Here is a 23206-nt window from a genome sequence, read left to right on the forward strand (position 1 = left end):
TAGCTTCTGGGATTATAGGCATAAGCCACCACAGCCAGCCTCAGTCCTTTTTAAATTTCTTTCATTTTGATATAGGCTCTTGCTAAGTTGCTTAGAGCCTTGCTGAGTTGCTGACTTTGAATTTGTGATCCTCCTGCCTCAGCCTCCCAAGCTGCTGGGATTATAGGCCTACACCACCACACCCAGCAGGTCTCTGAGTTTCAAAACAGACTAAAATGCATCTTGGTTCACACTGATCTTCCCCAAATTGTGTGTGTGTGTGCACGCGCACGCACATGCATGTTTTTTGGGGGGGTGGGGATACCAGGGATTGAACTCAGAGGCACTTGACCACTGAGCCACATCTCCAGCCCCTTTTTTGTATTTTATTTAGAGACAGGGTCTCACTGAGTTGCTTAGGGCCTTGCTAAGTTGCTGAGGCTGGCTTTGAACTCACAATCCTCCTGCCTCAGCCTCTGGAGCCACTGGGATTACAGGCGTGCACCACTGCGCCAAGTCCGTACATGCATTTTTACGCGTCACCAAGTTAAGCACAAGCCCATCTAGTTTGTTTATGAGCTTACTTCTGGTGCTGTAACTTGCTGCAGTTGCCTTAAAGATTTGAGGGAAATTATCAGATTTGTTAAGAAGCTGGGAAGGGAAGCATACACAATGAAGCCATCAGGGTCCCTGGAGTCCTGGGCTCTCCCAGCTTGCCCACTTTGGGGCCATTTTCCTGGTTTGTCCTCCAGGCACGGGCATCCAGTGGCGAGACCTCCTGAGTCCTGTCAATGTGGATGATGACTTCTGCTTTGGGCAAGTGCTGGGGATGCTGCTGCTGGACTCTGTGCTTTATGGCCTGGTGACCTGGTATGTGGAGGCTGTCTTCCCTGGCCAGTTCGGTGTGCCCCAGCCCTGGTACTTCTTTCTCATGGTGAGTACTGATGCCCCTGCCCTTTGAGTGGCTACTTCTGTTAGAGGGTGTAGATGTCACTGCCATGGAATAGAGAATCTGCCCTGCATGTGGTGAGCTGTGGGTTGTGAGGGCCTTTGGGGTTGGTTCAGAGAGAGAAGAAGGCCCGCTCCCACCCAGGGTCAGAGCTGAGGGGAACAGTGCAGCAGCCCACCGGCCTCCACTCACCTCCACTTGCTTCCTGGATCATAAAAAGATATTGTTTTAGGTTTTCTGCCCACAAAATATACAGCTTTTTGTACAAATGTTCAACTTCCCACTGCGACTCTCTGGCTGTGGCTCTTCAGGCTTGTCCTGTGCCCATATTGTCACATGGCACATGCAGAGGAACATGAGATGTAGCTACATTTGCTTCATGATCATATTTTAAAGTGCTTAAAACTTGCTTTTTTTTTAACCTAACAGCACACCTTGGTATTTTCTTTTTTGATATTTTTTTTTAGTTGTGTATGGACACAATACTTTTATTTTGTTTTTTATGTGGTGCCAGGATCAAACCCAGTGCCTCACACATGCTAGGCAAGCACTGTACTACTGAGCCACAACTTGGCCTCACATCTTGATATCTTAAACACATATATTTGTGTGTCTGCTTTGCTTATACACATAGATTTAGAACTTTAGTTTTTTTTTTTTTTTTTTTTTTTTTTTTTGGTACCAGGGATTGAACCCAGAGGTGCTTAACCACTGAGTCACATCCCCAGCCTGGTTTATATTTTATTTAGAGACAGGGTCTTGCTAAATTGCTGAGGCTAGTTTAGAACTTGCAATCCTCCTGCTTCAGCCTCCTGAGCGGCTGGGATTACTGGCATGCGCCACCGAGTCTGCCAGCTTTACATCTTTATGTACACATATTTATAAGTTTTATTTATTTACAAATACTTGATGCTTGAGCATATACCTCTCTATGAGTTCACCTGTAGTGATCATACAGGAACCCCAGTGTGTGAATCTACCACCAGGCACTTAACCAGCTCCCAGGGATGGTTAGTTAGGGCACTTCTTTTTTCATTTTTTGGTTCAACATTCATCAAGCATCTACTCCTGTATCTCATCAGCTCTAAGGTAACAATGGGTGGGCAGAAGCAACGGTTACTTGTCTATTACCATGGAAGAGAAATGTTGCCCCTTGAACTCTGGCATTGTACCCTTAGATGCAGTTTGATTTCAGAGTCACACTAAGTGTATGAAAAGCATGTCCCTTAGCACCAGTGGGTTGTGGCATTCCTGGGAATGCACTGGAAACAAAGCTGACAGCTGACAGTCACCACCCCTAAGCACACCCTGCACACTGTCTTGCTGGCGTGAGGCTGCCCTAGAGCAGAGCACGTGAGGGCTATGGCTCTATGCTGAGCCCCTGCTCAGAGCTGAGTGAGGGGGAAGATGCTTCTGGGGCCCTCTTGCTGTTGGTTGTGTGGTGTGAACTTGTGGGTAGCTCGGCTGGGAAGCAATCCCTGTGGGCTGGCTGGGCTGGAGCCTTCCACAGCCTCTCTTCATGTTGACCTCAGAGCAGACAAGTTCCTTTTCCTTTCTCCCTTCTGAGTTGGCATTCACAATAAGCCTGTGAATTACCACTCTGTCCCGGAGCAGAGGCTCACAGCCTCGCCGGGGAACTCCAAGTCAGGAGCTGTCGTGCGCTGTGTTCCTTGGAAGATTAAGACTTAGGTCACATTGCTGTGTGTGTTTAGTGTGTTGTGGAGATTGCTTTATTGGTCAGAAACAAAAGGAATGGACATGAACAACTTTGACACCGTCTGCCTCCATCCTAGCCCTCCTACTGGTGTGGGAACCCGAGGACAGTTGTTGGGAAAGAAGAAGAAGACAGTGACCCTGAGAAAGCTCTCAGAACCGAGTACTTTGAAGCTGAGCCCGAGGACTTGGTGGCAGGGATCAAGATCAAGCATCTGTCCAAGGTGCCACCTCCCTGTGTGGACAGAAGGGGAAGGTGGGGGCAGGCTGGACAACAGCAGGGGAGGAGGGCAGGGGTCCTTCAGCTGCTCCTGATGCACTCTCCAGGTCACAGACCACCCTCCCTATTGGATTCAGTACCCAGCATGGGGTCAAACTCACGGTGACTTCAGCAAACATGTAGTCCTGGCTCTGCCTCTTGCCAGTACCCCAGAGTGTGCTCTGCTTTGCTGTCCAGGCTTCCATGGCCTCTGGATCTCCTTACGGAGAAGAGACACCGAGGAGGATATGTGGGGGTGGGGCAGGGGACTTTTTTCCTTGGCATACTACGGTGTCGACCTTGGTGTCCTGGGACATGGGACTGCATTCCAGAGGGAGAGGGAGGCCCCGAGGTCCACAGGAAGTCCAGAGCAGCCCTCTGCAAATCCCAGGTGTTCCAAGTGGGGAATAAGGACAAGACAGCTGTCAGGGACCTGAACCTGAACTTGTATGAGGGGCAGATCACCGTCCTGCTGGGCCACAACGGTGCAGGGAAGACCACCACCCTTTCCATGCTCACAGGTGAGGGGCAGCTGCATGCCACCTGCAACCAGCAGGCCCTCCCCACAGCACTGCTCCACACCAGTCCTCACCCCCCCCATGCAGCCTTCAGTCCTTCCCCAGCCACAGGGAATCCCAACAGTCCTCAGCCCAGAGGGATGTGGGGGAGCTGTCTAGTCACCCCTGACCTCCTCTTAGCCTGTCCGTGAATGCCCGAGCCCTGTGGGAACAGTGAGAACAAGGCTTCTCAAGTCACACAGGAGCAGGCACACCCTATATCATATTATCCCAAGCTCATCCTGAAAGACCAGCCCTTTGTCCTCTCTAAGCACCCAGACGCCTGTCAGAGGCACAAGCAAGATCTGTGGGGCCTCGTGAGTGTGAAGGACTTGGCATTACCTGTACTTGTGCATGCAAGTGCATGTTTGTCATCCCAGAGTAGCTGCAGCACCCTATGGCAGGGCCACGGCCCCATCCCTCTTCTGTCTCTTACCCAGACAGATTCAGCACAACATGGTGGGGGGCAGGCATTTCTTTCACAAGGGCAGGGTCCTTTGTAAAATGGAAGGAACCAGGTGACCAAGGTGGAGGGGGTCATCATGTCTCAGGCTGATGAGCAACATTTTCATGCGGAATTTGGGGGTCTTTGATTGGCCCCAGGACTCTTTCCCCCTACTAGTGGACGTGCATATATTAGTGGGTATGAAATTTCCCAAGACATGGTTCAAATCCGGAAGAGTTTGGGCCTGTGCCCCCAGCACGACATTCTTTTTGACAACCTGACGGTGGTGGAACATCTCTACTTCTATGCGCAGGTGAGCCTATGGGTGATGGGGACATGAGGGTGCTAGGTGCTCTGCTGCTGATGGGTGGGTTCCAAGCCTGTCTGTGTGTCACTAGCCTCCTGGCAAGGCATAGTCTGTTTCTAGGAGGTGCTCTGTAAAAACCAGAGTAAGGCAGTAGGCAAGCAGAGTGCTGCAACTGCAGGAGAAGTATCTCTGCCAGGGAGCTTTCCAGATGGGATTGGGTAACTTCTGCAGCACAGGTCTCATCTCTTGTCCCCTGCCATTTCAGTTGAAAGGCCTGTCTCAGCAGAAGTGCCCTGAGGAAGTCAAGCAGATGCTGCACATCCTCAATCTGGAGGACAAACGCAACTCACTGTGCAAGTTCCTGAGTGGGGGCATGAAACGCAAGCTGTCCATCGGCATCGCCCTCATAGCAGGCTCCAAGGTACAGGGCATTGGGGCCCAGCTTCCACCAACACAGTGGACAAACACAGGGCAGCAGGCCCAGAGGCCTCAGGCTCTGGAACTTGAACCAGCTCTGCAAATCCCTGGACTCCAGCTGTGGGGTCCCACCACACAGGTCTCCCATTGTCACCAGGTTGTGCCTGTGCCCTCAGGTGCTGATGCTAGACGAGCCCACCTCAGGCATGGACGCCATCTCCAGGAGGGCCATCTGGGACCTTCTTCAGCAGCAGAAGAGTGACCGCACCATCCTCCTGACCACCCACTTCATGGACGAGGCTGACCTGCTGGGGGACCGCATTGCCATCATGGCCAAGGGGGAGCTGCAGTGCTGTGGGTCATCACTGTTCCTCAAGCAGAAATATGGTGAGCAGTGGGCGGGGGTGCCCAGTCTCAATCCCAGGATAGAGGTCAGCAACACTGTCTGCTTTGCCAAGAGGCACTGCCCACTGTTAGCCTTTGGGAGGGGCCCTGAGACCAGCAGAGAGAGGCCTCCTCTCAACTTTGGTCACCCCAGTGGAGGGGCCTACAAGAATGAGGGAGGAGAGTGGGGCAGATTGCCTTGAGTGGTTGGGCTCCAGTTCATCTACAAGCAGGACGCCAAGGGGAAGTAGCATGTTGTCTGACATTACAGTTCCCAGAAAGGGCATGGCTTGTGGCACAGCCCAGACCAGTGGGTGAAGGTTTGGGTCAGGATCCAGGCCCCTTACTTTGCAGGGTGATTGTGGCCTCCCTTCTGGTTCAAGATGGCGCCATGTCCAGCCTCCCCGACACCAGGACACAACTCACTTCTAGTGGCCTACCCATGACCAGCACATAGCCCTCTGTGGCTAATACAGGCTGGAAGGGAAGCTGGAGTGGACACCTTCACTCTGGGTGGCAGCATACCCAGCAAAAATACAGGAGTTTCCTTTTCAAGAAGTGGGGCCGGTTTTGGGGGACCAGGAGCCATTTCTGGTTTGATAGTTTCGCCTGCTACTTCCTGCCTGGTGCCTAGTCAGCTGAGCCATTGCTCTTCTTGGGCCCAGTGTCCTTATGTCTGAGGAGGGACAAGGAAGTGCCATTTTCTGCCAAGCAACACTGGGCAAGAGTTGAGTAGGGATCTGAATGTGGCAGTATAGCTTGCAGCCCCTGCTGCTGCTCCTGCCGAGTCTTCTCCTGTGAGTTTTGCAGTAATGTTCTAAACAAATCCCACAGGGCAGATGCCCTGGACACCCAGGCTCTTGCTCAGGTGGGTCTCTGTCTTGTAGCTGTACCCTCAGAAAGGTTCTAGCTTCTAGCAGATACTCCTGGCTGCATTCAACATCCCAGGTTCTCCAGCGACTCTCCCCAGCAAGGGTGTGGGAAGCAAGGTCCCAGGACATACAGGGGAGCCCTGAGATGATGTTCTGGCTCAGTTGCCTCTTTCTGCTCTGGCTCTCCAGCCTCTTTCCCATGAGCCTGCCTGGCATGAACCTAAGAGTCCACAGCAAGGGCAGGAAGTGCAGTATGGAGACAGTCACAGTTCTCACACTCAGCTCATGTGTTTCAGGTGCTGGCTATCACATGACGCTGGTAAAGGAGCCACACTGCAACCCTGAAGGCATCTCCCACCTGGTGCACCACCATGTCCCCAATGCCACACTGGAAAGCAGTGTTGGGGCTGAGCTGTCCTTTATACTTCCCAAGGAGAGCACGCACAGGTATGCGTCCTAGAAATATGGGCACATGGTGTGCCTCTCAGGGGAAGTGCACTGGTGCAGAGCTAAGAAGGGAGCCCATGAACCAGAAAGCTCCATGCTCAGAATTGCCCACCGTCCCTCTCTGGCTCAACCAATGGGCATCTCCCAGCCCCTGGCCTGCGGACAGTCAGCCCATGTGGAACTTGCTCACCTGCATGTCAGGTGCCAGGCTTCCTGGGTGGAGCTGAGAAGGAAGTGGTGCTTGGTGCCTGCCTCCTGTTCATACCCAGCCCGTGGCTCCTTCCTAACACAGGGTTCAACATGTGCAGCAGCAGCAGTGCTCAGATACATCATGGTGCTGAGAATGTGCATTTGCACACAAGTTATAAATGTACATAACTTCTCTGCCTCAAAATGTGAGGCCTGGGCACCCGCCATGGCACTGTCACCAAGGGCAGATCTACCAGGGCCAGGGGAGAAAGCCAAGTTTTTCATTCACACTTGGTACTGGAATGGGTGGGTGGGTGAGTAGGTAGGTAGATTTTTTTTATCATTGGGACATAGATTTTATTGTACACTTAGTCATAGAAAGTAACTTAACTTTGAAAGTAAATGATTCCCTTTATCAGTACAGTTTGGCAGAGAAAATGCAGGGGGCAACAGGATGTAGTTCAACAGAGAACCTTGATAACAAAAAGGCTTGGAATTATTCCTGGGGGACTGCACTCAGGTTTCAAGGCTGCACAAGGTCCCCTTTCTCTTAGCCCCCTGGGATAACACTAGCAAGTGAGGGTTTTCTTCTGCAGCTGGATTGACTCCCAGGCCAAAGGGTCCCACAGAGGCAGGGGGGAGGCCTGTAGGAAGGCTCGACACAGGTGGGTGGGCTGGTCAGCAGAGGAGTAGACAGGAGTCCAGGGGACTCCTTGCATCAGCAGATATCACAGGTCTGAGGACGTCAGCCAAGCCACCCACACCGAGTGAAAGACTTCTCTGAATAATGTCTGCCCAGAGTGGACTCAAAGGGATGTGGCTACACATTCTGGTCAACTGCCATTTTGCTGCCTCACCCTCCCCAGGGCCCCTGCCACCATCTTGTGACCTGGGCAGGATTTATATCTTTTGGGTATAGTTTGGGGGCTTAAACCCAGGGTTTCATGCATGTGAGGCAAGAACTCTATATCACTGAGCCACATCTCCAGCCTAGGGTCTATATCTTAAAAGTACAATTCATCATGCTATATGTTTGATTAAGTAATGTGAGTTGTTTGGCGCTGTGCTGGGGACAGAACCCAAGGCCTCACACATGCTAAGCAAGCATTCCATCACTGAGCTGCACACGGATCATTTGCTTTTATAGCTGCATGATGCTCCACGACTTGGGTTGATAATCTAACATGTGCTTCATCATCATGCACTCATGTTGTTCTCCAAAATATATGCTAAGAATCATCCTCCTAGAAAACACTTGTCCAGATCTCCAGTGATTGTCCCACATCCCCCGACCCCAGTAGTGGGGTAGTTATTACCAATTTCCTTTTGGAAAGGAGTTGACTTTGCTTCCCCAGAAGCAGGACAGGGGAGTGCATTATATGTCACCGACGCAGCACTTTTGTTTTTCTTTGCAGTGCTGGGGATGGAACCTGGGCTCTCAGGCAGGTCTCATACATGCTCTTCCACTGAGCTGCACCCCAGCCCTACAGTTGCATCTTTGAGTAGAATTTTTTCCCCAATATTTTTGTGTTGAATGATGAAGAAGCACATAGCCAACTGATTCACCTCTCTGAGGTTCCTGTCAGTAGGAGGTGAAATATTTCTAGGCCTGGTGGCTTTAAGAATTGCCTCAGCTGGGTGCCTTCTTGCCCCTCCCCCATCCTACCTGGAGGCAATTATTTAGGAAAGAATTGCCTAGGAAGTCTCTGAGGAGCACCTCATCACTCTGGGTCTTTTTTTCAGGTTTGAAAGTCTTTTCACTAAACTGGAAAATAAGCAGAAGGAATTGGGCATCGCCAGCTTCGGGGCCTCTGTCACCACCATGGAGGAAGTCTTCCTTCGGTCAGTAAGCAGGCACATGCTCCAGGTCTGGCATTGGGAGTGAGTTGGTTAAGGGACCTACATAAGGCAGTCAGTTTGATTCTGCTCTGGAGCCTGGCTCCTGAGTTGAGATGTGACTGATGTCACCTGAAGCAGAGAAGCTGCGGCTGATTCTGGAAGAACTGTTTGAACTTCTCCAGGGTCCCTCCCAGGAGACCACCCACACGGGGTCAGGCGTCAGGGAAGTGTGTAGCTGCTGAGGTCTTCTGGCTCAGGTCCTCCAGGATGCCTGGGTCTGCACCAAGCACCTGAGGTTTAGCTTTCAGACCCTCAGAACTGTGGGTGAGCAGCAAACCACTGACATTTATCAGACATTTGATTGACAGGATTTTGCTAAATTGCCCAAGCTGACCTCAGACTCCTGCCTCAGCCTCCCAAATAACTGGGATTACAGGTGTACATTCCTATGCCCAATTTGTCAGACTTTTCTTGAATGCTTGTATGGCAAATATAGTGCTAAAAACTCAAAATAAAAACCCATGAGTTCATTTTCCTCCTTGAGGAGCCCATGGCCTAGAAGAGGCAACAGAATAAGTGACCATAAATGGAGGCCACATGAGGAATGCTCCGTGAACATCTCTACTGGGAGGTGGGGGGAGCCACAAAGGCCAGCATGGCCTCAGGGAAACCAGTGGGGAGTGGAGGTTCAGGAACTTGTGTACCCAGGAGCAGACCTCTGAATCAGGGCAGGTGAGGGGGTAGGAAGGAAGAGGTTGCTCGCTAAACTGAGTCCAACACCGCAGAGCAACTCTCCACGAGTCTTGGTGGATAAAGAAACCATAGATCAGGCTAGCACTGGCTGCACCTAGCGGTCAGGGACTGGGTTGCTCTCAGCAGCCACTTGTCTTGGCTTTCCTTTCTGGCCCAATTCACTCTGTCTCCTTGCTCACGTTCAACACATGACCCCACTTGGTCTCCCGCCATGTCCTCATGCCTCAGTTCCAGACCCCCATTCTTGACAGTGGTCTCTCTGAGCCCCTAATCTCAGGAGAAAAACAAGCAGAGGCTCTGCCCAGCATGCCCAAGACCCTCTGGTAGCCAGAGAGGCAGGCAGCCCACCTAGCAGCTCAGGAGGTAGATGTGAAGGTTTCTATTCAAAGGGAATACTAGAGAGGTGGCCACAGGTGTCTCTAACTTGAATCTGTGATGGGAGTCTTAAAAGACAAATGGACCTGGGACAATTGATATAGGGGAGAGGCCTTTCCAAAAAAACTGAGTCCAAGTCCTTAGGGCCAGCTTGGGAGAAGGAAAGCAGGTGGGCAGGTCTATGTAAAGGTTTCCAGAAGATGGCAGAAATAAGCTTGCTTAGGCCACACCAGAAAGCACCTCTTACCAGGCAGAGTGGCACACACCTGTAATCCCAGCAGCTTGGCAGGCTGGGCAGGAGGATCACAAGTTCAAAGCCAGCCTCAGCAATGTAGCAAGGCTCTAAGCAACTTAGTGAGACCCCCATCTAAAAATAAAAATAATAATAAACAGGCTGGGAATGTGGCTTGGTGGTTAAGCACCCCTGGGTTCAATCCCTAGTACCAAAAAAAAAAAAAAAAAAAAAAGTACCTCTTGTGCTCAGTAGTTTCAGTTGTATTTTCTGATCCAGGGAGCTGCTAGAGGGGATTTGTGTGTGTGTGTGTTTTTCAAAAAAAAAAAATATATATATATATATTTAGTTATAGGTGAACACAATACCTTTATTTTATTTACTTTTTAAACAGTTTTTTCTAGTTGTAGATGGACACAATATCTTTATTTTACTTACTTATTTTTTTATGTGGTGCTGAAGATCGAATTCAGTGCTTCACGCGTGCTAGGTGAGCGCTCTACCGGGCTATAACCCTAGCCCTCGAGGATTTGTTTTTAAATAACAACAGCTTTATGAAAATATAATTTACATAATATTTTAAAAGTTCACATTTTTGGCGTGGTGATACAGGGCTCTTACTGTATTCACAGTTTTGCAGTCATCACTATAATCAACTTGAAAACATTTTTGTCATCATCTACCCTGCAAAAATCCATATCTATTAGCAGTTGCTCCCCCACCCCCACCCCTGGAAAACAGTTCTGTTTTCTTTCTTTCTGGATTTGCCTGTTATGGGCATTTTATATAAATTTCACCATATAGCATGTGGTGTTTTTTATCTCATCTTTCAATTAGCACATTACTTCAAGGTCCATCCATACTGTGGCCCATGTCAGAATGTCACTCCCTTTTTTGGTGCACAATGCTCCATCACACGGACAGACCAGGTGTTGTTGGCCTATGTGTCCATTGAGGGACACGTAGATGGCGTCAGCCTCTGACTTTAGGAATCATGTGGCTGTGAACATGTTGTACATGAGTTCATGTTCTTACTCCTCATGGGCACATACCTAGGAGTGTGTAGTCATGTCTTGTTCCTCCATCCTGACGAGCATCAGTCCTTATTGAGAGCACTGCTGTCAGAAGCACTGAAACAAACATCCACCAGCTTCTTCAGCTTGTCCGTTCATTCATTCATCCCTGTGCCCATTCATCCTTCCATCTGTACCCAGCTAAGCAAGGCCCAGGTGGGGCACTGCCCCTGAGAAACATCCAGGCTCATAGGGAGACTGACCAAAGAACATTCCTAGCCAGGCCCTAATGGGGATGGCACCCATGAAAGCACTGATACCAAGGATCCTGACAGCTGGGATAAGGGGGCTCTCAGGCTCCAGTGTGGCCCAGCACAGCCTGACCTGGGGTTGGCCCTCCTAGAGCAGTTGTCCATCTCCCAGTCTCCCTGGGCAGTGAGTGCCTCTGACGGCCTTGCCACAGTCCAGTGCTAGCTGCATGATGAGCCCTCCCCAGGGCCACTGTCACTCCCCAAGCCCCTTCTATCCTCTTGAAAACCTTGGTTATAGATGCTAATTCTGGGCAGTTACAATGGCACACACTTGTAATCCCAGCAGATCAGAAGGCTGGGGCAGGATGATCTCAAAGTTCAAGGCCAGTCTGGGCAACTTAGTGACACTCTGTATCAAAAATAAATTTTTTTTAAGGGCTATAGGCATATCTTAGTGGTAGAGTGCCCCTGGGTTCAATCCCCAGTACTGCAGTCAATCAATCAATACATACATACATACATACATACTAATTAAATAAATAAATGCTAATTCTGGGCAGTGAGGCTGGAGAACAGGGGCCTATGGGAAGGGTCTTCTTTGGCTGCATACAGATGATGGTCTGGAGATATTTCTTGATGAATCAGTGAATGAATTCCAGAGATATGAAATGATGGATGAATGAGTCAATGAACAAGCGAATGAATCTGAGATTGTTTTGCTTCAAAGCCTCTGACTGTGGCCCTCTTTCCTTGGCCCTTCCCTCGGTAGAACAGAAATTTTTCTCCCCTACCCTAAAGCTGGATTGTGACCCAGGCCTATGTGTTCTGGCACAGGGTTGGCAAGTTGGTAGACACCAGCATGGACATCCAAGCCATCCAGCTCCCTGCCCTGCAGTACCAGCACGAGAGGCGGGCGAGCGACTGGGCTGTGGACAGCAATCTGTGCGGAGTGATGGACCCAACTGACGGCATCGGCACCCTCATTGAGGAGGAGCACACTGTGGTCAAGCTCAACACTGGGGTGAGCGCACTGGGCTGGGTCCATGTACTAGCCATCATGGGACAGTTGGGAGTCCCCTGGGCCCCTTGTTACGGTCATTGTCACAGGAGGGTCCTCAATGGCAGGTATAGGCTTCATGAAGGCCAGTGGAGGACAGAGGGCAGATCATGGCTTGGCAGGGAGAAGGGCAACTGGGAGCATTTTAATGGAGCAATTGAAGTGTCTTAATATTCTAACTTGGGCACTCACAGATAAGATGGAGTATTTGCTTATAATATCAACAGTGCCCTGTGCCGAGCCAGCACTGTTGGCCTGGCTTTACAGCAACCTGGTGAGGTGAAGGGCAACCCTGTTCTCAATTTATAGACAGGAAACCAAGGACCAAGCAAAAGTTGAAAGCAGTGCTACCAAGGGCTGGTTGGATCAGATTCCACCTCCTAGGTAGAGCCTACATCACCTGAACCCCCTCTGCCGTAGCTTGCCCTCCACTGCCAGCAGTTCTGGGCCATGTTCCTGAAAAAGGCCACATACATGGATTGCTAGGTCCTAGGCCTGGATAGCCTGACTCCAAGCCCCTGAGGCTCTTTGCACTTAGGAGGGAATAAGGGCAGGTGAAGGAGGTGAGGTAGTCTGCTTACACATGAGCTATACCAGGGCCTCCTGTCCAGTGCCTTCAGAAGGGACCAGGGAAGGCAAGGACCCCAGGCCTGTCCCCAGTGCTCTATGATGAAATAGTGTCTTCCACGCCTCCTGGCTGTGCTGGGATCCTGAGAGCCCATGTGCAGAACTGCAAGGACACATTCGCCTGTGCCCTCCGATACACCCCGTGGCCCCAGGGTGTCTAGGTCACTCCTGCTGTGGTTGCCTGAAAGCCCCCAGGCAGGTGCCACATCAGGGCAGTGCTACCAAGGGCTGGTTGGATCAGATTCCACCTCCTAGGTAGAGCCTACATCACCTGAACCCCCTCTGCCGTAGCTTGCCCTCCACTGCCAGCAGTTCTGGGCCATGTTCCTGAAAAAGGCCACATACAGCTGGCGGGAGTGGAAGATGGTGGCAGCCCAGGTCCTGGTCCCCTTGACCTGCGTCACCCTAGCCCTCTTGGCCATCAACTATTCCTCGGAGGTCTTCGATGATCCCAGCCTGAAGCTGAGCTTGAGCGAATACGGCAGAACTGTGGTGCCCTTCTCAGCTCCTGGCACCTCCCGACTGGATCAGCAGCTGTCGGAGCTCTTGAGAGACATGCTGCAGGCCGAGAGGCAGGAGCCCCGCGAGGTGCTGGGTAAGAATGGTGGGGGCTAGAGCTGAGTGGTGCGGCTTCTGACTGCTGCAGTGCCAACATCTGGCGTGAATGGTCCCCGTGGATGTTTAGCAGTATCCCTGCCATTGTCCCCTATCTCGTCATGACAATCAGGAATGCCTTTAGACATCGCAGATGTCTGGTGGGCAGGAGAGCATGGCCATGAGGCAGAACTAGTTCCCTGGACACCTGAGACATAGGCACCTCAGTAGAGTAGACCAGGTCAGGTGATCATTTTCTGCAGCTGTTTTTCAGGACCATTACAAACAAAATGCAAAACCATTTTGAGTTTCTAGCATCCATAGCTGGATGTCACCCTGGGCTTAAAACAACCATGCTCTGGTTAAGCAGAATGTGCTGGAAGGCTTTGTCATCTTATCACTCCCTCCTTTATCCTGATCAGCAGTACTGAGGTTCAGTAGATGGAGTCATGACAAAATCTTGGCAGAAACAAGATTCTCCTTAGAAGGTTGACTTGTGTCGGCAGCGGGGAGTGAGTGGCACTGCAAAGAGCACAGCTGGCAGGGAGGAGCCCCTGCATCCCAAGGTCCCAGCTCAGTTGTGCCCATGGTTGGGTCCCTGATGAGCAGCACAGAGATGGCAAGTGGGCACCCCCACCTGTCCCTGCCCTGCATCTCCCAACACTGCCACTGCTCCCCAGGTGACCTGGAGGAGTTCCTGGTTTTCAGGGCATCAGTAGAAGGAGGCGGCTTTAATGAGCGGTGCCTGGTGGCAACATCCTTCAGAGATGTGGGAGAGCGGACGGTGGTCACCGCCTTATTCAACAACCAGGCCTACCACTCCCCAGCCACCGCCCTGGCCATCGTGGACAACCTTCTATTCAAGCTGCTGTGTGGACCTCGGGCCTCCATCGTGGTCTCCAACTACCCCCAGCCCCGGAGTGCCCTACAGGCTGCCAAGGACCAGTTCAATGAGTATGTGGGGCCCACCCTACCCTGTCTGGAGCCTGGAGCTGGGAGCCCCTCTCCAGGACCAGCCACCTGGGGCTCTGCCAGAAATTGCTGATAGACAGAGTTGAGTTTCTGCCCTGCAGACACTGTTGCTGCTTCTTGGCTGGGGGACCCTGACTCTGTACCCTTTTACATTCACCTTTCCCATAGCTGAAAAATCAGCCCAGGACACCCATCTCACACACATGACTTCTGAGTGCTCATTGGGCAGCTCTGCCTTCTGGTAGCAGTAGGGCTGTCAGCAGCCATGGGCGGGAGCCAGGGTTGTGCAGGAAGCACTGGGAAATGGTTTCTGCCTGTCTGTTGGACTCCAGACTGGGAAGCCCAAAGGTCAGGCTGAGGGGTTCAGGCTTATTATAGTGACTATGGACCAGGCAGGAGGGTGTTCTAACAGCTTTAGGAATACCACCCACTCAGGTACAGTGCACTTATAGAGCACAGCTGGACCATTGTGTATTCACAGAGGTACACACCTTCACCTCAATGTAACTTTTTGTGTGAGGTGCTGGGGATTGAACCCAGGGCCTCATGCACATGCCAGGTAAGCACTCTACCAGTAAGCCACATCCCCAGCCTCAACATAATCTTATTGAGCATCTTTCCCTTAAGAAAAAAAAAAAAACAAAACAGGACTGGGAATATGGCTTAAGGAAGAACTATTGCCTGGCGTGTGCATGAGGCCCTGGGTTCAATCCCTAGTACCAAAAACAAGGAAGAAAAATCTTTTCATGCTTTGTCAGGCATGGTGGTGCATGCCTGTAATCTCAGCAACTTGGGAGGCTGGGGCAGGATAATCACAAGTAAGGTAGCCTGGGCAACCTGGCAGGACCCTGTCTCAAAATTTTAAAAAAGGGCTGGGATGTAGCTCAGTGGTGGAGCACTTATCTAGCATACCTAATAACCTGGATTCAATCCTTTGTACCAAAAAAGAAAACTGTACTCAATAGCAGGTGCTTGCCATTCTCCCCAATCCAGCCCCTGGCAATTGCCCATCTGCTTTGTCTTTATGGAGTTGCACTTTTGGGACATTTCTTGGGAGTGGAGTCACACAGTACATGATCCTTTGTGTCTGTATGCTTTTGTTCAGGTGTTTTTAAGATTTCCTCCAGATTCTGGCATCAATGCTTATTCTGTCCCAGCCCCATTCATTGAGATGTTCAGAAGGTTTTTAAGCAACAGAGTAATGCTGTCAGAACCTGTTTCTGGAAGACGTAGACCAGATCTAGAACCCAGAGTGCACTGGGAGCAGGGTTATTTGGCTATGGCAGTGATTCAGGACCCAACAGCAGACCTGGGGCAGAACACCGAGTGTAGTGCATAGGGTTCCCAGGAGACAATGGCAGATGGTACAAGGACAGGTAACACAGGAACTTGGGGAAGGACCTGGAGCCTGCCCTCTGCTAGGCCAAGATATCCAGAGGAGGAGCTGTCCTTGGTGGGGGTGGTGGATTTTCCTGCTGCTGACCCCCTCAGCTCTATGGTACTCCTGACTGGTCTGAGTGGTTTTACTCCTGCACTGCATACTTGGATGGTGATGACCAACAGCCTGATCTTTCCTGCTATCTATACATGCTGTGCTCTGTCCTCCCCAGGGGCCGAAAGGGGTTCGACATTGCCCTCAATTTGCTATTTGCCATGGCATTCCTGGCCAGCACCTTTTCCATCCTGGCAGTCAGTGAGAGGGCCGTCCAGGCCAAGCATGTCCAGTTTGTGAGCGGTGTCCATGTGGCTACTTTCTGGTTCTCTGCTCTGCTATGGGACCTCATCTCCTTCTTGGTCCCTGCTCTGCTGCTGTTGGTGAGTACTGGACAATGCCAGACCCTGCCCTGCAGACCACAGGGAGCTCACTGGGGACATCTGTTGTAGAACAAGAATCAGTGGAAAAGTCCAGCTGGTGGCTCAGCCCTGACTCCAGGAGGACAGGGATGGTACCTACCTGTTGCCTCTCTGTTTTCCCAGCCCTTGCCCACTCTTGGGTAGGCAGGGCCTGGAGCTAGCTCTCCTGGTTCCAGCTCCATCAGTCAAGGGGAGAAGAGGAAACTTGCTGGTCAGAGAGGTTGCCAGGGCTAAGAGCTGTCGAGGGGCCAAGGACTGAGGGCTGGGTGATTTGGCGGGACCTAAGGACCATCAGATACTCCCTCAGTCCCCTTCTCCACCTCTGGGAGCCACCTGCTGGCCTGTGCTGAGCAGCCTCATCCATGCCACTGCAGGTGGTGTTCAGAGCCTTCGATGTTCGCGCCTTCACCCGGGATGGACACATGGCTGACATGCTGCTGCTGCTTATGCTCTACGGCTGGGCCATCATCCCCTTTATGTACCTCATGAGCTTCTTCTTCTCGGGCGCATCCACCGCCTACACCAGGCTGACCATCTTCAACATTCTGTCAGGCATCGCCACCTTCCTAGTGGTCACCATCATGCGCATCCCAGGTGGGGGCATGAGAACCACCTGCACCTCCTGGCCCCCATGGAGCTGCCCTGACAGCCACAGTGGTGGGAGGGTTCTGCAGCACCCCCAGGGGCTGTCCCAGCACCTGCAAGGTCCTGCAACCTGGGACCTGCCTTTCCCTTCCTGGGTCTATCTTCAGGCAGCTATGGTATATCCTCTAGTGCTAACTGGTCTATATCTCCTCACTGTAGCAGTGAAGCTCGAAGAACTTTCCAGAACCCTGGATCACGTGTTCCTGGTGCTGCCCAACCACTGTCTGGGGATGGCTGTCAGCAGTTTCTATGAGAACTATGAGACACAGCGGTACTGCACCTCCTCAGAGGTCGCCGCCCACTACTGCAAGAAATACAGTGCGTGTCCGGACCCCTCCCTTGGGGCAGCCCCACCCTCTTGGCCTCCATCCAGGGCAGCCAGAGTGTCCCCAGCACTCCCCCAGACAAGGGGCTTCATTGGCCCATTTCCTGTTGTTGTAACACAGCACCACAGAAGGGACAGAAGTCAAGAGGCTTGTTTCAGCTCAGGGCCATCCAAGGCAAGGACCCACATCTGGTGATGGCCTCCTTGCTGGCAGAGTCCTAAGGCAACTCCAGGCATCACGTGGCCCGAAGCAGGGATCACAAATGCCTGTGTGTCTTCTGGTCTCTCTTTCTCTCTCTCTCTCCTTCCAAAACCACCAGCATTGTCACTAATCCCAGTCACTTCCCAAGGCCCCACCTGTGAGCACCATAGCTGGATTAAGCTCCCACCCTCTTATTGCTTCAGAGTAGAGATCATATTTGCACACATGAATCCTTGGGAAACACTCAGACCACACCCAAACTGCAGCAGGACTCCTCTGTGTTCTGAGCAGCCAGATGCTTGCCCAGATCATCCCCACATCCATTCCAGCCCTGCTACTGCCCACATGTTCTGGGCCTGCCCTGGTGTTTCTGTTCTTTGTACCTGTCTTTGTGTCCTGTGGCCTCTAGAATAGAACCATAGCTTCACAACAGACCTGTATCCTCTCAGGAGTCTGGAGGCCAGAGGTCCAAGTCAAGGCATAGTGGGGTGGGATGTGTTCCTTCCTGAGGCTCAGGGAAGGATGTCTTCTGCCCCTAAGCTCTCAGGGCTACAGGTACTCCATTTCTGCATCTGTCTGTACTTGGCCTCCTCCCCTGTATCTCTGGATCTCAAACTCCTGCCTGTTATAAGGACAGTTGTTGTTGGATGCAGGGCCCACCCTAAATCCAGTATCTCACCTTAAGACCCCTAATTAATTATACCTTCAAAGACCCACTTCTAAACAAGGTCACATTAACAGGTTCAGAGCGTTAGAACTTGGACCTATCTTTGTGGGGCCCTTTCTGTACCTGAAACCATCTTATTGTATAGCAGCAGGCAACTGGGTGGTCAGCTCTGCAGAACCCTGCACACCCTAAGGCAGGCCTACCTCCTTGCTTTGCTCCTGCTGAGTGCCACTCATAGGGCCTGTGACTGTTGGTCATGTGCCATTCCTTCTCTAAACCATGGGTACCTCGAGAGGGGTCGAGATGTTGGCATCATCACAGAACAGTCCCCAACTTAAGGTCACCGCAAGTGATGAGCAGCATAGCAGGGCAGCATCCACCCATCACAGGTGTGCGAGGGGTACCTTACATGGCAAAATCCCCATGGCTAGGAAGTGCCTGAGGCTTCTATGTGGCATTGACAAGCACAAGGCACACACTCAGGAAGAGGAACATGGAGCCTTGGTAGAGAGAGTGCAGGGCCAGCGCTGGGACCCAGGAGGGGAGGAGGCTGCTGTGGTCACAGACTCAGCCTGGTTCCTTGCCCCTCACAGATATTAAGTACCAGGAAAACTTCTTCGCCTGGAGTGCCCCAGGGGTTGGCAGGTTCATGACCTCCATGGCTGCCTCAGGGTGCGCCTACCTCACCCTGCTCTTCCTCATTGAGACCAACCTGCTGTGGAGACTGAGGACCTTTATCTGTGCCTTCCAGAAGAGGTGGACATTGGTGAGTAGCTGCTGAGCAGCTCAGGTTCACTGGTGGTCTTCATCCCTGACACAAACACATCAAACACAGCCTGTTGAGATCACATTGGAAACACGTTCACCTGGGGTGAACTGACTTCTCTAAAATACTAAGCCTCTTCTAAAAAGGAGTGATCTCCATGTGTTACAGTGGAGCCTTACTGGCTGCATGCGGTGACCCTCATCTATTGTCCCAGCTACTCAGGAGGCTGAGACAAGAGGATCACTTGAGCTCAGGAATTCAAGGCCAGCCTGGGCAACTTGATGAGACCCATCTCAAAACAAACAAACAAACAAAAAAAAAAAAACAAAAAAAAAAACACAACCTTCACATCCTTGAGTGAAGAGTGAAGTTCATGATTCTGTGAGTCCCTTACAGAGTTTGTTCCCTGGATGCTGACCTCAGCCCGAGGCTACTGCTTCTTATAAAGGTCTGAGTGCACATGGGGCCTGTACTGGGGTGACACACCTTGGAGTCCTTAGTCCTCTTGCATGTCCCACATCAACCTCAGCACCTGCTCTTCCTCCCACGGGGCTAGGGTTCACATATGTGATCTTTATCTTGAATGACTAGGAAGAATTGCACAACCGGACATCGGTGCTTCCTGAGGACCAGGATGTGGCAGATGAGAGGAGCCGAGTCCTGGCCCCTGGCCTGGACATCCTGCTGCACACGCCTCTGACAATCAGGGAGCTCTCCAAGGTAGTGTGTGGGCCCTGCCCTCTGCTGGCCACCATGTGGGCTGGGGTCATGGATGCTGGCTGAGGACAAAGGCTGGGGTCCCGCTCACCCAGTGCCCTCTGCTGGGTGCCCTGCAGGTGTATGAGCAGCGGGTGCCCCTCCTGGCTGTGGACAGGATCTCCCTCACTGTCCAGAAAGGGGAGTGCTTTGGCCTGCTGGGCTTCAACGGAGCCGGGAAAACCACGACATTCAAGATGTTGACTGGGGAGGAGCCCATCACCTCAGGGGATGCCTTCGTTGAGAGCTACAGCATCAGCTCTGACATTGGGAAGGTGGGTACCCTGCCAGGTAGGGTACACAAGGCAGAAGGGGTGCCCTGAAGGCAAGGATGGCTGGCTTCTGGCTCCAGGTGGACACAGCACACAGGAGAACAAGGTGGTATGGTGCCAGAGCTGAGCAGGAGAGATGGGGCTAAATTCCATGAGCCAAGAAATGCAGACTGCACTAACGGAGCCACCTCTGCCAAAGCCCACTGTGTCCAGGGAATGTGCCTCAAGGAAAGGGACAAAAGTGAAGGCCCAGGGCCCACAACAGTTTCCCCCTAATTGGGCTGAAGCCCACAGGATGAGGATGGACAGGGCAGTTCTCATGCTCCCCTACCTCAGGAGATGGCACAGCAGATGGCTGTGTGTCAAGCAGAGCAGAGAAAGGAAAGGCAAAGAGCCTGTGCCTGTGAAGGGACCACAGCTCTTCTGAGCTGGCAGCAGGGGGCTCCAGGCGGCAGTGCCCGCAGGAGTCAGAGTGCACAGGGGTCACAGGGTCCCTCCAGAGGGAGGCCTGTCCTCGTCCCAGGAGAGTCCCCATACAGTGTGTCCAGGTCTGCGAACAGTGCACAACAGGCAATTAAGGGTATGGGTGATTGGAACCCACAGACACAGGGCTCCACGGGAAGAGCGAACCCCAGCTGCTGGGTTTCCAGAGTGTAAAATAATGTTGTGTTTCAAGAAGTAAACGAAGCTGGGCACAGTTACACCTGTAACCCCAGTGAGTGGGGAGGCTGAAACAGGAGGACTAAAGGCTCAAGGCCAGCCTTAGAAACTTAGCCAGACTCTGTCTCAGAATTTAAATTCTCAGAATTAAAAATAAAAAGGACTGGGCATGTAGCCCAGTGCTACAGCATCCCTGGATTCTAACCCCAGTACTAGGAGAAAAATATAAGTGTCATGGCTAGAGACCTCTGCAGGGAAGACAGAACTATATATGATCTGGAAATGGAAGGTGAAAAACAATGCTCTTTACATTTAATCCAAGTTCCAAAAGGATAGCACAGGCGGGGCTAGAGAGTAATAGCCAAACAGATAACCTAAGCATTTTCCCAGACCAATTAACAACAGATTCTAGAACTCCAAGAAGGGTGAAGATAAAGAAATCCAGTCCTTGGAATCAGAAGAACTTGGGCAGGCTTGCCCCTAACAGCTGCTGGGGCACATGCCCAAGCCCTGAGAGACCAGCTGCTGGGCTGTCCTGCTGAGTAATGTCCCTCCACTGAACTCCCTGCAGAGCTGCTGACGGTGTGCACCTTCTGCTGGAGGAAGAGAAGAGGCCCCAGCGTGTCAAAGGCCATTAAATATCTGATGCACAAACGTGCCGGTGGTCAGTATGTGGTCTTGCACTGTGATGGCTCTTATGAAGCCATTTTTGCACTAGCCTGCCCCTGTGGCTGCCAATCTGGAACAGGCTCTCTGCTGGACCATGTGCTGGCTCATTTCTGACATCTCTGGGAACCTCCCCGAGCCAGCCATGTCCTTCCTACATCCCCACTGAGATACTTCTCGGTGAGCTTCAGCTGAGTGCAGCCACCAGGGCCTGGGCACCAAATCCTTGGATCACCCTGGACAGACTCACTGGAAGAGCCCAAAGACAGACTTGGGGCAGGCAGGCACCATGGCAGGTGGTTTGTATGGTCTTCTGACAGGAAGCAGCTTCCCTCTGACCTGCTTCTTCCCTGGGCTGTGTCCTAACCCAGGTGCGGCAGCGGATGGGCTACTGTCCCCAGTTTGATGCCCTGTTGGATCACATGACTGGCCGGGAGATGCTGGTCATGTATGCTAGGCTCCGAGGTATCCCTGAGCACCTCATTGACCCCTGCGTGGAGAACACACTGCGAGGCCTGCTCCTGGAGCCACATGCCAATAAGCTGGTCAGGACCTACAGGTACGACCTGAGCCCAGACCCAGGCCCTGTGAGGAGATGACCCCTGGCCCTGCCCAGAGTGGAGCTGGGGGGGTCTCCTTTTAGATCCAGGATGGGGGGACTGCACAAGTCAGCTCCTGCCTGTAGCTCAAGGATCAGGCAGGGATTTGGTGGCATGACCTAGGTATCACCAGGGGAGAGGACTGCCCTGATGGTTCCTGCCATTTAAAAACAAGGCCAGCCAACAAGCGATGTTGGGCACCCTGTCAGGTCCCCTTCAGTACAGAGATGTTCCTACTCCATGTAGTGGACCCACCCCCTGCACAGTTCTAAGACTTCCAGTTCTATGCAGTGGGTTTTCTTGGCCCAGTCACCTCCTTCCTTCCTCTCCCCTGGGGCACTCTGCAGTCCCTGGGCATGGGACCTGGGCTTGTGCTAATTATCAGCCCTATCTCCTACCTGGCACCTCTCCACTCCCAGTGGTGGTAACAAGCGCAAATTGAGCACTGGCATCGCCCTCATTGGAGATCCTGCAGTCATCTTCCTGGATGAGCCATCCACTGGCATGGACCCCGTGGCTCGGCGCCTGCTCTGGGACACTGTGGCCCGGGCCCGCGAGTCTGGCAAGGCCATTGTCATTACCTCCCACAGGTAAAGCCTGGGTCTGTGTGGGTCAATGGAGGAGCTGAAATGGGTGGCTGGGGAGGGGCCAGGGAGCCAGACCACCTGTGACCAGCTGGCATAGAGATTCCCCAGGTTCTGCATGTGGCCACATTCAGCATGGGAATCGGGAACATCCTGATCTGGGCATTGACACCTTCTGTCTACATAAGGCTTTTACACCTAGGGTGGGCTTCCACTTCCCCGAGCCCTGTCTCAGCTCTACTCCCTGTCCTCAGCATGGAGGAGTGTGAGGCCTTATGCACCCGGCTGGCCATCATGGTGCAGGGTCAGTTCAAGTGCCTGGGAAGCCCACAGCACCTCAAGAGCAAGTTTGGCAGCGGCTACTCCCTGCGGGCCAAAGTCCGAAGTGAAGGGCAGCAGGAGGCACTGGAGGAGTTCAAGGCATTTGTGGACCTGACCTTTCCAGGTTTGTGCTGACCCTGGCAGCCTCCACTGGGGGTGGGAGGCAGGCCTCTGCTGGACCTCTGTGCCTGACCCCTGCCAAATCCCACATCCCTGACCCTGAGGAAGACCACAGTCCTGTGCACCTAGGCTGTCCTCCCTGGCCCTCCAGCCTGGACCTCATGGGAACATGGTCTCTCCTTTGTGCAGGCAGTGTCCTAGAAGATGAGCACCAAGGCATGGTCCACTATCACCTGCCTGGTGGCAACCTCAGCTGGGCCAAGGTGAGTATAGCCCCCTCCCCAGCCAGGTGCTAACAAGGAAGGTCCCTTGGAGCCTCCCAGTCTTCCACAACCCCAGGCTCTTGTGGGAGGAATCACTTTCTCTTTCTCCTCTCACTGTAATTATCTGCTAGATTTGGGTTTTATGTGCAAAATATTTGAATTGAAAGGAATTCAGTGCAAAAAAAAGGATGCTGGCATAGTTTACTCAAGATCAGACCCGAACTGGGAACTGGGCCAGGAGGAAGTCCAGCCCTTGCTGCCCTTGTGCAGCCAGC

The 23206-nt window shown here is 52.3% G+C and overlaps 1 protein-coding gene across 1 annotated transcript in view; it reads left to right on the plus strand.

The window, feature by feature from the left end:
* Abca3 (ATP binding cassette subfamily A member 3) overlaps positions 1–23206 on the plus strand; it is a 50149-nt gene that overhangs the window by 25665 nt on the left and 1278 nt on the right. The window contains exons 12-32 of the mRNA XM_026385276.2: positions 732–913; positions 2722–2865; positions 3292–3421; positions 4061–4215; positions 4475–4630; positions 4803–5013; positions 6179–6329; positions 8262–8360; positions 11816–12002; positions 12957–13260; positions 13940–14213; positions 15842–16046; positions 16460–16679; positions 16890–17048; positions 18518–18690; positions 19282–19410; positions 19527–19721; positions 21416–21603; positions 22063–22233; positions 22482–22672; positions 22858–22931. Coding sequence (XP_026241061.1) covers positions 732–913; positions 2722–2865; positions 3292–3421; positions 4061–4215; positions 4475–4630; positions 4803–5013; positions 6179–6329; positions 8262–8360; positions 11816–12002; positions 12957–13260; positions 13940–14213; positions 15842–16046; positions 16460–16679; positions 16890–17048; positions 18518–18690; positions 19282–19410; positions 19527–19721; positions 21416–21603; positions 22063–22233; positions 22482–22672; positions 22858–22931 — 3698 coding nt within the window. The remainder of the gene's footprint in view (positions 1–731; positions 914–2721; positions 2866–3291; positions 3422–4060; positions 4216–4474; positions 4631–4802; positions 5014–6178; positions 6330–8261; positions 8361–11815; positions 12003–12956; positions 13261–13939; positions 14214–15841; positions 16047–16459; positions 16680–16889; positions 17049–18517; positions 18691–19281; positions 19411–19526; positions 19722–21415; positions 21604–22062; positions 22234–22481; positions 22673–22857; positions 22932–23206) is intronic.

This window comes from Urocitellus parryii, chromosome 9 (genome assembly GCF_045843805.1).
Source record: "Urocitellus parryii isolate mUroPar1 chromosome 9, mUroPar1.hap1, whole genome shotgun sequence".
Taxonomy (NCBI): Eukaryota; Metazoa; Chordata; class Mammalia; order Rodentia; family Sciuridae; genus Urocitellus; species Urocitellus parryii.